At 35.1% G+C, this 14,205-nt stretch overlaps 1 protein-coding gene across 1 annotated transcript in view; it reads right to left on the bottom strand.

The window, feature by feature from the left end:
- Positions 1-1,962: 1,962 nt before the first annotated feature.
- The window catches only part of ANAPC4 (anaphase promoting complex subunit 4), a 53,103-nt gene continuing 40,860 nt past the window's right edge, over positions 1,963-14,205 (bottom strand). Inside the window, exons 16-26 of the mRNA XM_012664189.1 lie at positions 12,951-13,007; positions 12,507-12,563; positions 10,559-10,652; positions 6,465-6,562; positions 5,846-5,907; positions 5,728-5,766; positions 5,537-5,638; positions 4,660-4,734; positions 3,555-3,728; positions 2,741-2,864; positions 1,963-2,313 (exon numbers count right to left, since the gene is read on the bottom strand). Of these exons, the coding sequence (XP_012519643.1) occupies positions 2,086-2,313; positions 2,741-2,864; positions 3,555-3,728; positions 4,660-4,734; positions 5,537-5,638; positions 5,728-5,766; positions 5,846-5,907; positions 6,465-6,562; positions 10,559-10,652; positions 12,507-12,563; positions 12,951-13,007 (1,110 nt within the window). The 3' untranslated portion in view covers positions 1,963-2,085. The remainder of the gene's footprint in view (positions 2,314-2,740; positions 2,865-3,554; positions 3,729-4,659; positions 4,735-5,536; positions 5,639-5,727; positions 5,767-5,845; positions 5,908-6,464; positions 6,563-10,558; positions 10,653-12,506; positions 12,564-12,950; positions 13,008-14,205) is intronic.

Genomic DNA, 14,205 nt, shown 5'->3' with positions numbered 1-14,205 from the left:
TGTCACAGTTCTATTAAGTCTTGCAAAAGAAGAGAAACTATTTAAATTCCTAGAACACAATTTATCTCGAAAAACAGAACAGAATATTGTAAATAAGAAGTGCTTGTCTTTATCGGGTATCTCCTATGTGCCAACCGCAATGCTCTACAAGTACCCCTCATTTAGTCCTCCAAACCTGAGAGAGGCACTCAATTACCCCCGTCTCCAGGTGAGGCACCGTGGAATCCCCAGGGTCTTCCATATCCCCACATTTCACTTTCCATTCACTAAATTCAAAACTCAAATTCAGCATGTGCAGCTAAGCATACTAAAAATAAAGTGTCTGTAATGATCAGACTGACTCTAAATATTAAAAGCAAAGTGTCTAATGATAGAAAAATTATAGCACATTTCTAAACATACGATAAACAGAAAATTATCTGCTCTACACACCTTAAAATTCAAAAAGACATTCAGATATCAATTTAAACTTTTCTCAGTTTGATATAATTCTAGTTCCTAAATATTTGCTATATACATTAAAAGCATGAATGAAAAACAATTCTCCCATAATTAGGAATGAGTCACATTACTTAATTTATTTAACTCGATGTTAAGGGATAGCTAGTATATCCACAGAAGTATTACTGATCCCTGGTTCAAGACAAGGGAAGAGTCTGAGAGTCTCAGTTTCTACTTATGTCTGTGCTGGAACCACAGAAAGCAAATGTGTACATATCGAAAAATCTTTACAAATCTAATGCTGAAGTCACATGAGACAGATTACTAATAAAAACCTGGCTGCTTATTGTAAAACTGTAAATCATTCTAAGAATAAGCTGTAATTATTTGCCCTAAGACTCATTTAAGCTCTTTAAGTGTTATATGGTAAATCTGTACAACACATTCATTCTACAAATGCCATACACACCTATAACCTATAATTTCTCCGTAATGTCATCTGACAGTTCACCTTTCTTGCTCACAAAGCTGATTCAAGACATCCTGCACTATCCCATGAATACTGACCAACCATCAGTAAACATTTACATAACTATTAATTGGGTTTAAGGCCTATCACATGCAAGGCCGCAGACCAGCACGGCCTCCTACCGATCAGCACCGAAGGCTACGCACATGCGCGCAGCAGTGGCTTCCCTTCAGTACCCTGGACTACAAGAGACAGGTACCTAAAATCCAAGTGTAACAGCTACCTACCCACTCACCCGGTTATAGTACATCTTCCTGCCTAAAGATACTTAAAGCTTTAAAAAGTGATCTTTTCATTTATCAGTGAACTGACATTGGGATTCATATATAAAATGGAAACTCTCAGAAAGTCACATGAGAATACTATTCTGCTTTAGGAACGAGCACTAGGAAATCAATAGCAACTTATCTACACTAACGCTGGATTATGTTTGGTTGATCCATATTTCTCATGTTCCCAAGTAGTCAATCAAACAGATAATGACTGTATGTCCTTGACCAAGCCGAAACAAGGAAAAAGACACATCTAAACACTGCTGATTCAAAGAATTCAGAGTTCAAACACAGCAACAAAATAAGAAAAGATAATCACGTAAGTATCAAGCAGTGTTTTTGCTTAAGACATAAAAGACAGGATCCACCTTTGCCTTTGCATTACTGTAAATCAGTATAATTTATTTTGAAGCATAAGTTTGAAAGCATCCTGGAGACCTAATATGAACTTGAAGGGGAAGATGGAAAAACAGGAATAAATGTTGTCTATGGTTTAAAAATACTAAATGCATCAAAACACCCAGTGATGAATGACTATTTAATTTCTTCCTGATATAGGAATGATTCCTGATACCTACCTTTTGACAGAAAAGATTGAATTTTTTCTTCACAATTTATGTTTTCTTTAAAGACTAGTTCTGCACACAGTATTAAAAAGATATCTCAGCAAAAAGAAAGCCTATTATAGTGACTATATCACTGAGAAGATGAAACAGAACATGAAAAAATAAAATTTACTGTTTCTTTGTTACACAAAGAAAATTAAAAGTGGTCCAAAGACGTCTCAGTCCATCTCCTATGTCCTTTATGCTATAATAACATACACAAAAATGGCAAACTAGATTACGAGTCTAGCTCAGGGTCAAGTTTTTCCACTTTAATGACTATCTCTGGAGCTAACGCAGCAGTGCTGGCTGGTTGGTTCTCTCCCTCCGACTCGGACAACACTTCTTCCTTTATTTTTACAGGCTTGTCACTGGCCTCCTCCTCCTCATCTGAAGACTCATCGAGCTCCCACTCATCATCTATGTCCATTTCAAATACTCGCACATGACGCAGATTTGAGCTTAACTATAAAAAAAAAGGCCACGAAAAGCATTTAAAAATTAATGTCTTAACTAATATATCATATATAAGGAATTAGAACTCAGAAGCTTGAATCAAAAAATGGTTTTATAGGAAAGTTATAGTCCCATCAATTTGCAATAAAATCACTAAACTCAGCCTTCATTTTGTATAAAAGGATCTCCGCATACAACAGTAGCAATTTCCTGAGATTAAAATCTGGAATTATCATTAACTACTTAGTAAGCTTTGTCAGAACAAGAGAAAAAAATAGCTAAGGCCACTCCATGATCATAATCAATAAAACCTATGAATCACAATTAAGTTTTTGCACAAGAGGACCTTGTATATCACGTATTTGATGAAGGAGCCACAGAAGCAATGTCACTTCCTGCTATATTTCTTAGTTACTGAACAATCTGTAAATACTTACCACACAGGACACTTTTCGGAAACCATTCCCAGCAACATACTGTGCTTTCATACTTTCCAGTAATCTCCAGTGCTTCTCAAAATGCATGGTACGTGTGGGAATAGCACTGCATTGTTCATCTAGCCTAAAGAGAGGGGGGAAAAGCCAACCCAAGAATGAAGAGGGAATGTTCTCCATAGAGGAGGTATCAGGGTCAGCTATGGGTTTGATTTCTATCCACACTCCCATTTCCAATACAATTTTAGCAGCCACTGTATAAAAAAGCTGTGATGTGATATTCTACAAAAATACTGCAATTCCAAATAGAATATCATCTTAATAAGGTTTTTTACTCCCTTTCATGGAAAGTAAATAGATACATTTTCAAATTAGAGATCTGGTTACTTAAATCTCAGTCAACGAAAGCCATCTCTTGGAATTGGGGGTGCACTTCCAGATGGGTACTGAGGTCCTAATTCTGGAAGGAAAATAGTAAGGCAAACCTAAAATAATTCTACTACACACTAGGGTTAATGCTATCTTTGAAAATATAACTTTAAAAAGTCCCATTCTCCACTCTAAATAATTGCCCACCTTGTTCCAGCAAATACTTCTTGATTTACTAGTAAAGAGACAAAAGGGACAAAAGAGCTATTAAAGCCAGCATTTTTTTAAATTAAAAAAATAGAAGCATTTTGGCTCAGCTAACTTTATGGTTATCCCCAGTAACTAAATAACTATTATCTAGCATACCTAAAAAATTAGAATCTATAATGTACATTAAAAACATTTAACTGTAATATCAAAAAGACAGCTTTACTAATGAGTTAGTTACCTTGTAGAGTAAGTCCCAGTGAATTGATAATCTGCAGAATCTTCACTGTTATATACTAAAGACAGTGGCAACTGGACCAAGAGTCTGTCTCTTCCTTCACGTCCTACAGTGTCTTTAAGAACTACCGTTACAGTTTCATCATCATAAAACTGTGCATCTAAACAACTGTAGATGCTAGAATTGAAATAAATTTGTTTTATCAAAGATGATCATGACTATGGAGAAAATACTGTATAGATAACATTATACTGGCACCAAACAGTAAAAAATAACTTAAAAAACCGAGTGACATTCTATATAATAACATTTAAAATATACATTAGTTTGTAGTAAAATCACAGTTACCTGTTGTACTGATTATTCACAAATATAACTAGGCCTTAAAAATAGGGAATCATTAAAAAAAAATCTGTGAAGTTGGTTCACAGTTCTAGAAAACTCTTGACATCAATGGTTAGGCTTAAGCTTGTAGAAACACTCTTTCTCTCTCTCTCTCTCTCTCTCTCTCTATATATATATATATACACCTTGAGCAAACAGAGTTAACTAGACTGAAAGGTAAAAACAAAATTTTACACATAAAAAAAAAAGACAACTCCAAAGACTTTATCATAAAAAAAATTTATGTGAGGAAAAAAGAGTGAGAAAAAGATCAGCTTATGATTAGTGTCAGTTCTTTCCCCCGCAAAGCCTCAGGGATGACTTAGGTACTCTTTTGGATCCTAAGAAAATTCCAGATCAGTGAGAATGGTATCACCTTACTTTTTTTTTTGGTTGTAACAAGAAGATCAGCCCTGTAGGCCATCTGTTCCCCCTGGAACCACATTACTTTCTTAGCACACAGGGAGCTTGAAACTATTAATTATAGGGAATCATGTTTTGTAAACTCCCACAGGGCAGTAAGGTTCTATTCAATTATAAGTCAAATCATTCTCTTCGTAAAAAATACATAAAAAATCATGCCCCCTTTGTTGGAAGCAACAAAGCCCTTTTACCTATATCATCACTATAACTCGGTATGACCACATACCTATAATTCCACTTACTAAACATACACACATATCACATGTATCTACATTTCATCCAAACAAGAATTAAGACTTACCTTCTTCGGACTTTTTCAGTTGTGGCATATGTAAAGCTTCCAAATTTAATAGCAATTAGTCCATTACTTACAGATCTTGAAGAAAGAAGGGGGAAAAAAGAGACTTTGTGGAACAACCTGGATAGCCAATAATCTAAATGCTTGAAAGAACATGATTGCCACTGTTAGTACATTTACCTAAATACCAACTCCCAGACCAAAATACCATAACTCTTCTCTAGAATACTGATAACTAATTTAAACACCTAGATAAACCAATTTGGTTTAAAATCTTACAGTCACTAAAGTAACTAGATACCTAATTAAGGACATCTGGAATAGAATAACCAAATTATTTCTCTTTTGCTACATTGTGGTCTTAAAAATTTCCTTCAAATTCAGATTAAAAATCATTTTTAAAATACTAATGGCATTCTAAATATAATTTATCTTTCAGGACTTTTACTATGAATTCTCAAAACGAATCTGCTAGGCAAAGCCTCTTATTTAATGAAAGGCATACTTAACTCAAGGTAAAAACCCCTTCTATAAGGTACTCAACTAATATAGTTTTGAACTTCTAAAAGTTCATGAGATATAATATAGTCCTGAGCTTTCTGCTGTCATATTTTTCCTAACCCTAAAATAAAATCCTATATACAATGACTATATACCAATACAAATTAAATAATCTAGAATAAGAAGGAACCATACAGCTTCCTAAATCAGTGTTATCACCCTAATGGCATGAAAATCAAGACAGAACAGTTAAATGACAAACCTAAAGACACAAGGTAGCTTAACTAACACCTGAAATATTGGAAAGGAAGCTGTAGGTTTCACTATTAAAAATAATAAAATCTTATCTCTTCGATTCAAACTTCAGATTAATACTTACTGGGAAATATCAGTATGTCTCCTTAAGATGCACATTTTATAAAGTGAATCTTCTAAAATAGTAAAAAGAAGATAATGTAGATTTGAAGTTTTATTATTCCACCTAAGGAAAAAAAACTGTCAATGGTTTTTAACTATCAAAGTATGGAACAAAATTGTATTGTTCACACAAGACAGGGAAGAAACACTTACAGAAAAGGAAATTTGAATAATCTACGTGTAGAGTCTTCGCTAAAACAAAAGGGAAAAAAGGTGAGAAAAATTTAAATTGGCTACTGAATTATACCACCCAGTGGGTAAACAGAATTACCTTCTAGTATCTCTATATAACGGAATGCAGATCGCTTGATTCATCGATTTTCCAATTACATCCTAGATAAGATTTAAAAATATAATTAGAGCATTTACATGCACACAGTCTACAGAAAGTGACCATCACTGTTTAAGTGTAGTAAAAAATCATCTGTATCACCAAACCTTGCACACAAGAAACTTTAATGACAGTTATAGCAGTAAGGGAAGAGAGAAGAGAAAATTCTGCGCTGAAAAGGACCTTGGAGCTAAGCACATGGTAGACCAAAGGCCACTTCCCTCTACTTCCATATCAACCATTCATTTACACTCTTTGGTAGTAAACATGAGACACATCAATTCTGTAACTAAGACTGTTTCCAATGAATTTGTTTTGGGAGAAAATAAAATATTCAAGACACCAATGCATTCAATAATCTAATATTTAAAAATGTATACAGAAACTAAGATGGAATATTAGGTTGGACCATATGAAACTGCTATTTTTATTAGTCAAAAACAGGTTAGTATCAGCATTTTCATATAGGTCATTCTAATAACTACAATCATTTACATCAGTGAGCCACATATTGTATATATTGCTCCTACACAAAGACATGCATTTCTTTCACACTTACTGCTGGTTTTTGCAAACACTGATCAATGATTTTCTCCATCCGCCTTTTCACAAAATGCAATGATTTTCGAGGATAATAAGGAAACAGCAAAGGACTTTCTGGTTTCAAACAAAAGAGAAACAAAAACGAAAAAAGTTACAGCAAACCGATGAGGAGGAGAAAATAATCTGTTAGAGCTAGCCTGCAGTTTACCTCACAGTGGAATTGTCACTGGCCACTTCTTTATATAATACTTTCACACAACCTCATTAAAAATGACCATGGCCTCCTGCCTTTCATCATTCTCCACTGATGGCCCTCTAAAAACCTCTTAGTCCATACTTAGTACCACCAAAATCCAACTGTATCTTTCTGTTGGCTGTAAGAAGAAAGGAATGATTTGAGAACCATAAGCTATATAATGAAATAAAGTTCATTCTTCTCTATTCTTTGCCACAATGAAATGAAAACAGCATGGACTGTTTTGTAAGAGTCTCAAAAACAAGAAACTAGCCTCCATGTAAATAAGCTCTCTACTTTTTAAAAGGCTTCTTTACAAGAGAAAGTAATATATAATTTAGCATCTACTGACACCTACAACACTAGGTTCTTTTTATGTCTGTTATTTCTATTGCTTACAACAGCCACACAAAGTGTCACATTCACCAATTTACAGACTGAAAAGAAAAATGAAGCTTTGCAGGTTTAGGCAAATGCTCAGTGTGAAAATGACTAAGTACTTCGTTCTATGGATCAGACCCAAGTCTGGCTCTAAAGCCCATCTTCTTCCATTGTGCTTTGTAGACCTCCCTTACATAAAGCTATGCTGAATAAAATGAGTTTTAACCATGTTAACATTTTAAGCTCCCAACAGGTGACAGATGCCATGGTATCACAGAAAGACACCTGGTCTTTGTCCCCAGTCCCTAGGACAGAGCTCCTAAAACCCTTGGAATTTCTGAGTGATAAGGGTGATAGGAGCGTCTTTTGTTTTAATGAGGAGACACTTGGCTGACTCCTAGATAGCTTCTGGACAGGGGCTGGTCACCAGAAAGACCAAGCCTTGATTACAAGCTTGGAACTTTCAGCTCTACCCCCTCTACCCCCAACCTCCAGGGAGGGGAGAGGAGCTGGAGGTTGAGCCCAACAACCAATGGCCAATGATTTAATCAACCACGTCTATTGAATGGGGCCTCCATAAATATCCCAGAACAACAGGGTGTGGACGGCTTCCTAGCTGGTGAACACGCTGAGGTGCTGGGAGGGTGTGGGCGCTCTGCGCCTCTCCTTCCTTACCCTGCTGCCCGACGCATTGCTTCTATTTGGCTGCTTCTGAGTTGTATTTTTTTATAATAAACCTCAATTCGTTTGTGTCCCCCTGAGTTTTGTGAGCCATTCTAGCAAATTATCCAACCCGAAGTGGGGAGGGAACGCCTGACCTTGCAGCCAAGTCAGACAAAAAGAAGTGTGAGTGACCTGGGGACTTGACACTGGAGACTGAAGTCTGATGTGAGGGTGGTCTTTTATGACTGAACCCCTACCCCTGCGGAGTGGTCTGCACCGACTCCGGGTATTTCGCGTCAGAACTGAATTATAGGGTACCCCGTTGGTGTCAGAATTGGCTGGTGTGAGGAGGGGAAAAATATCTCTCATTTCAGTATCAGAAACACTGAGTAAAAACAGCTCAGATGCTAACATACTGACTGCTTATATGCTAAGTGCCAGGCACCATTCTAAGTGCTTCATCTAGATTAAATCAGTTATTCTTCACAACAGCTTTCTAAGGGAGTTGTTATTATTATCCTCATTTTACAGATGAGAAAACTGGGCCACAGAGAGGTTAGGCAACTTGCTCCCCGACAGCTACTAGCAAGTAGTAGAGCAAGATTCCAACCCAGGGAATCCAGCTTCCATAGCTCTGTCACCCACTAAAGAATACTGACTCTCTCGCGTGCCCTAAGAAAGTACATGGATCAAGTATTCAGCACTTGATTGTTGCAAAGTATCAGAGACAAAGTTTCACTGATGTTTCCTCAATAATTCTATAATGATAGCTGGCATTATTTCATACTAGGCTAAGAAACTGGGAAATTAACATACTGACTGCCACACGAGGCAAAAAAAAATTTTTCCTTGAGGCCACGGTGTTTTATTATGAAAACAGAATAAAAACTTCAAAAACAAAACAATCCTTTCTAATTTAATGAAAAATTTAATGAAAAATGAAATTTACTGACTTCTATTCATTTAATCACTGTTTTTAGAATTAATTTGTCAATATTAATTGTAACAATAAGAACATCAACAAGTAAAATCTTCATGAACCAACTGCAGGGTTTTGCCCAGGTTTTGCTTCATGAGGACCTTGGCTCAAAACCAGCATGAGTTAAATACAACTCACATGGCTTAATGTGGTAAGGGACTTGCCCAAACTCTCCACTAGCATTTTACCTTGAGCATTTAAAAAATGGACTTAATCTGAAGTACAAGTGTTTAAACATGAGTTCTGTGGCTGGCTAAGATCAGGTCTTTCTTATTCAGACATAGAAGATGGGGGGTGGAAGGAAGAGGGTAGGACCCAAAAAAGTTCCCAGAATCAGTATTAGCCAATATGGTGACAGGGTCCAGGTGCCACTGCTCCTGACACACTGTCATCACCCGCCCCCACCCCACCATCCTTCCTTATTCCTTTTCCCTCCTAATTAAATACATAAATGAGTGGAATCAACTATAACTTTATTCTCCCTCCATTAAATAGCTAACTTCCAGCAATGAATCTCTCTACTGATCTTAAGACTCTCGAGCAATACAATAGGTCCTGCTCTGAAAAAGAAGGTGGACTTCTATGGTTAAAACAAAAGAGCCATAAGCAAAGGTCTAGGCATCAAAGAATTCTCTCCCTCACGCATTGTCATTCATATAAGCAGTAACCAAATAGAAGTGGGTTGTGTATCCCTTGTACAAAATGCACAGGACCAGAAGTGTTTTGGAATTTTTTAGATTTTGGAATATTTGTACATACATAATGAGATATCTTAGGGATGGAATCCAAGTCTAAACAGAAAATTCATTTATATTTCATATACATCTTATACACACAGCTTGACGGTATTCTTAAACAATATTTTTAATAAGAATTAACGAAGTTCTTGACTGCATTTTGACTTGGGGAATGGTCATATGAGTCAGGTGTGGAATTTTCCACTTGTGGCAACATGTCGGCACTGAAAAAGTTTTGGATCTTGGAGCATTTCAGATTTCGAATTTACAGATTAGGATGCTCAACCAGTATTAAGTCTAGTTAAAACCTCAGGCTTTGACATTAACAGAGTCCTAGTTCCATTGCTTACCAGCTTGTGTAATCTTGGGCCTTCTCTAACCTTCTGTTTCCTCATTAGTAAATAAGGATAACAAGTACCCATCCCATAGGTTCTTGTGAGGATTAAAGGAGGCACAATGTATATGTGGCAGAATAAGCACTCCATAAAAGTTAATTAGCTATTACTTTAAGGATCTAAGAAATTTCTAATTTGTGGTCAGATTTCTTGAAAAAGCAAAGAAATACTTGCTTCAAAAATATTTTCATCTAAAATGGTGAAGTTTTGACATATTTAATGGTTGCCATTATGTGTTGCATCGCTAATAATGCTAGATAGTTTTATTATATTAATATTTTGAGGTCCTAGAAAATGAAAGGCATAACAAGTACACATACCAAAAAACTACAACCTCAAAAGAATACGGTTAAGGACCATTGTGCTTTCAGGAGTTAAACTGGAATTGACCAAATAAGATTTCTCTCACTAGTTAGCTCTATAGTTTTCCTTCAGCATTATATTTTTTATGCAGTACAAAACAGACAATATAAGAATACTTAAGAATAAGCAATCTTATTACTTCACAGTTAATTTCAGAATGTTTTCTATCATAGTAATGTTTTACAATATTGGTTATTTTGCTCTTTCTGTGATCAAATACAATGGACATAAAAAATAAGTCTAATGAACTTAGATAAGTACTGAGCAAGTGTTCAGCAAAACCATTAGCTGATCTACTCAAGACCTGGTCTCAAATAAATACAAATATGGCCAAAGTCTACTTGGTTCATGAAATACCTTTAAGGTGGCTGCTTTTTTGAAGAAAGTCATACCACTGGTTTCCCTCTTTATTAGGGGGTGACACAAGATCATCATCTTCATCTTTCAAGTACTAGAAATACAGAATTAAAAATTTAAATTTAGTAAACCAAAGAATTAGGCCCCCAAAACTGTTTATATTTAACATTTTTCTATTTAATAAGTTATTTCATTTTATTGCCAAGTCCTCTGATGGTGCATTACTATTATTCTAAGTGACCAAAATTTGCTAAATGCCAAGCATATCAACAAACTGAAAACTACTAAAAGATTACAATGTTGTAGATGCAGAAACCACAGAGTTTCGATTTTGTGTTTCATTTTCATGAACACATTTCAAGTTGTAAGTTAGTTTTACAAGTATCAACTATTAATATACTCTATGGAAACTATTCTCCAAGTGTGGTCTGCAGACCCCTGGGAGTCCCCGAGATGCTTTCAGGGATCCACAAGGTCAATACTAGTTTTACAATAACACCAAGATGTTACTTGTCCTTTCACTGTGTTGACATTTGCATTGATAGTGGAGAAAACTACTGGTGCCTTCCCCAAGAGTAAAGGTAGTGGTCCCAAATCATACTAGCAGTCATTGTATTCTTTTGGTTATTTTTTTTGCCACATATTCATAGTTCCATTTACTTTTAATGAAGCTATTAAATTATTAATTTTATTAAACTTCGACCCTTGAGTACAAATCCTTAATATTCTGGGTGACATAATTGGGAGGTATAGATAGGCATTTTTGCTGCACGCTAAAGTACGATGGTTATCTCGAGGAAAAAGCACTTATGAAATTGTTTCAGTTGTGAGTGAAGTTAGGCACTTTTTAAAAAATGGAATTACATTTTTACTTAAAAGAAGGACTGGCACTTGGTTATTTGGCAGGTATTTTCTTGAAAATAAAGTGACCCTGTCACTTTGAGCAAAACAACTGCCAGTATTTGTTGCTAATAACAACATTTAAAAGCAAAAATTAAAATTTTGGAAAACCTGCATCTGCGACTGTGTGCTTGACAGCATCACAGCACTTCAAGACTTTCTGATTAGACTGGTGGTGCTATTAGTGCAATCTGGCTCTTGGTTACTGTACGATGAAAGGTGGCAGCATTCAGAAGAGTTGCATCAATCAGGGAACCAGTATTTCCAAAATGATCAATGCATGAGGTTACAGAATCATGCATGGACAAAAGATCCATACAAAGTGCAAGGTAGATAACTGGATTTTAATGGAAAAGTATGAAAAGTTCACAGGTGCAATTTTAGATTCCACATTGAAAATAACCTGTAAGGTACTATATCACTTGTCAAGATTTTGTGTAGTACAAAAGAATATCTATAATCATCTGAAACAGCTAGTATAATACTTTTCCCTTTCCAACTATACACTTGTGAGAGACCAGATTTCCTTTATATACATTAACAAAAACCTATCAAAACAGACTGAATACAAAAGCAGTTATGAGAATCTACCTGTCTTCTATTAAGTTGGACATCAAAGAGATTTGCAAGAATATAAAACACTTCACTAAATTATACCATTATTTTGCACTAAAAATATTTATATTAACATATAATGGTAAGTGGATTTATTGTTAATTTTAAGTGAATTAAGAAATAAATAATGTTTTATTTTGTTTAATTTTTAGTACCTAATAATATCTATCAATGATAGATAATCCACAACAACAAAACCTCTTTTTGGGTCCTCAATAATTTAAGAATGTAAAATGGTTCTGAGATCAAAAGTTTAAAAACTGCTTCTTTTTAGATATTTTGCCAAAAGGGTAGGGCTGCTGTGTAATTTGGTATTGTATTACTTTCCATAAATTTTGGATAATAAAGGTTAAGACTGCTAAGGTTTTAAAATTAGCTGTTAAAAATCAAAAAAGAGTAGTGAAACTAAATTCGATCTAAAGCCCATACATACCTGACCAACTCTTTCAACATTAAAGTATTTTCCTTTTCGATTATAAAGGTCTGGAGCCTACAAAGAATAAACATAGTTTAATTCTTAAGTCAACTCAAAAAAGAAAAAAATCTTAAATTTAAACCATAAACTTTACTTTTTAAGAGAGCTGTTAAGTGGCAGTTACTCTTTGCGTTCATGTATTGTAATTACAAAACACACACACACAAAAGTTCAATTTACAGATTTTTTTTTCTTTAGAAGCAGCTTCTTCTGAAAATTTATAGACTTTATGCTTAATAAATAAGTGCTACCATTAATTAGTTCAATTACTTCAGTAGTTTAAAAACAAGTAATGGCTAAGGACTGCAATTAAATTGGGTTAAATTTAATTCTTTCTCATCAGTACCAGGTTTACTGCAACCATTTCCAAAAACCTGCATTATAGAAATACCAATTTCTTACCTCATTGAAATGTTCAGTAAGAAATTCAGCAACAAATGTGATATCTTTCTGAGTCATCTATCAACAACAAAAAGAAAACAAATCAAAATAAAAGGAAGCTTCCCAATAAAAGAAATACCATGTAATAATAAATGTGATCTTTTTACTATCTACTAAAAGTCATGGGAAAACAGGCACAGTTCCTTCAAGGAAATACAGATCAGGCAACTGTGAAATATGAACTCTTAGGGCTCTGAGAAGAATATAATTAAACATTTAAACTCATTTTCCAATTAGCCAATCTAATAGCTACATAATGCCTTATGGTCCATAGTTGGTTGTTTATTATTAGTATTTTTAGGACTTGTGCTAAGACTATGTGTGCAAGGTTCCATCCTTTGGGAAAGGGAACTGTAAGACTAGAAAAGTAGCCTCAACTTCAGTTAAAGGTTGTGCGTAAACAGCGCTGTTCGCTTCAGTGTTGGCCCCTGCTTCTTACAATGACCTTGCCTTCACCCTGCTCCAGTTCTTCCGCCCTCAAAAAATTACCCATTAAAGTTTCTCCCAACAGTTAACATATTTTATCTCCCAAAATAATGCTAACAGTGGTGTCAGAAAAAAAACTACTGTGAAACTTTCCTGGTTTCCAAATCCAGTCACCCATACTGCAAAAGATCTACTTAGCATTAAAGTTGTAGAAAGTGGAGGATCACTTACTTAGCCAGTACACACAGACTAATTAATTAATTTGAATGCTCTCTACTCTTTCAGGCTCAAAATGACCTAATCTTTCTGAACAATTTGGGCAGGAGTGAGGAGGAGTGAGCCACAGGAATCAAATGTGAATTTTGCCCTCTTCTATAAGATCTCCCTGGAAGAAGATTCCATTGCCACTTGTCACAATCCTCACAGTTAGAAAGAAATGTGCTTACCATACATCAACATAGGTACTAATATCTAAGTACTTGACTTCCAAAGAAAATGCATGTAAGATGTAAGGAAGTCAAAGTAAGGAATATAAGGATGCTACCTTATATAGATTATAAAACCTTATCCAAACATGAAAATTACAAATTTAGTTATAATAAAGGTACCTATGTGATGAAAAACTACAGAACTGCAAATTTCTTTAAAAAAAAAAAAAAAAAAAAAGGGCTTAAGGGATCTAGGGATCTATCTAATGTCTGCAACCTGATATCCTGTTAACTAGTGACTGAAAAAAAGTTCCAAGATAACCAGCAAAGCTGAGCTCAACCAGGACAATACCAACACATTA

Source organism: Propithecus coquereli, unplaced genomic scaffold (genome assembly GCF_000956105.1).
Source record: "Propithecus coquereli isolate 6110/MARCELLA unplaced genomic scaffold, Pcoq_1.0 Scaffold87, whole genome shotgun sequence".
Taxonomy (NCBI): Eukaryota; Metazoa; Chordata; class Mammalia; order Primates; family Indriidae; genus Propithecus; species Propithecus coquereli.
Note: the sequence above shows the minus strand (reverse complement) of the source record. Positions and strands in the feature narration are given on the sequence as shown.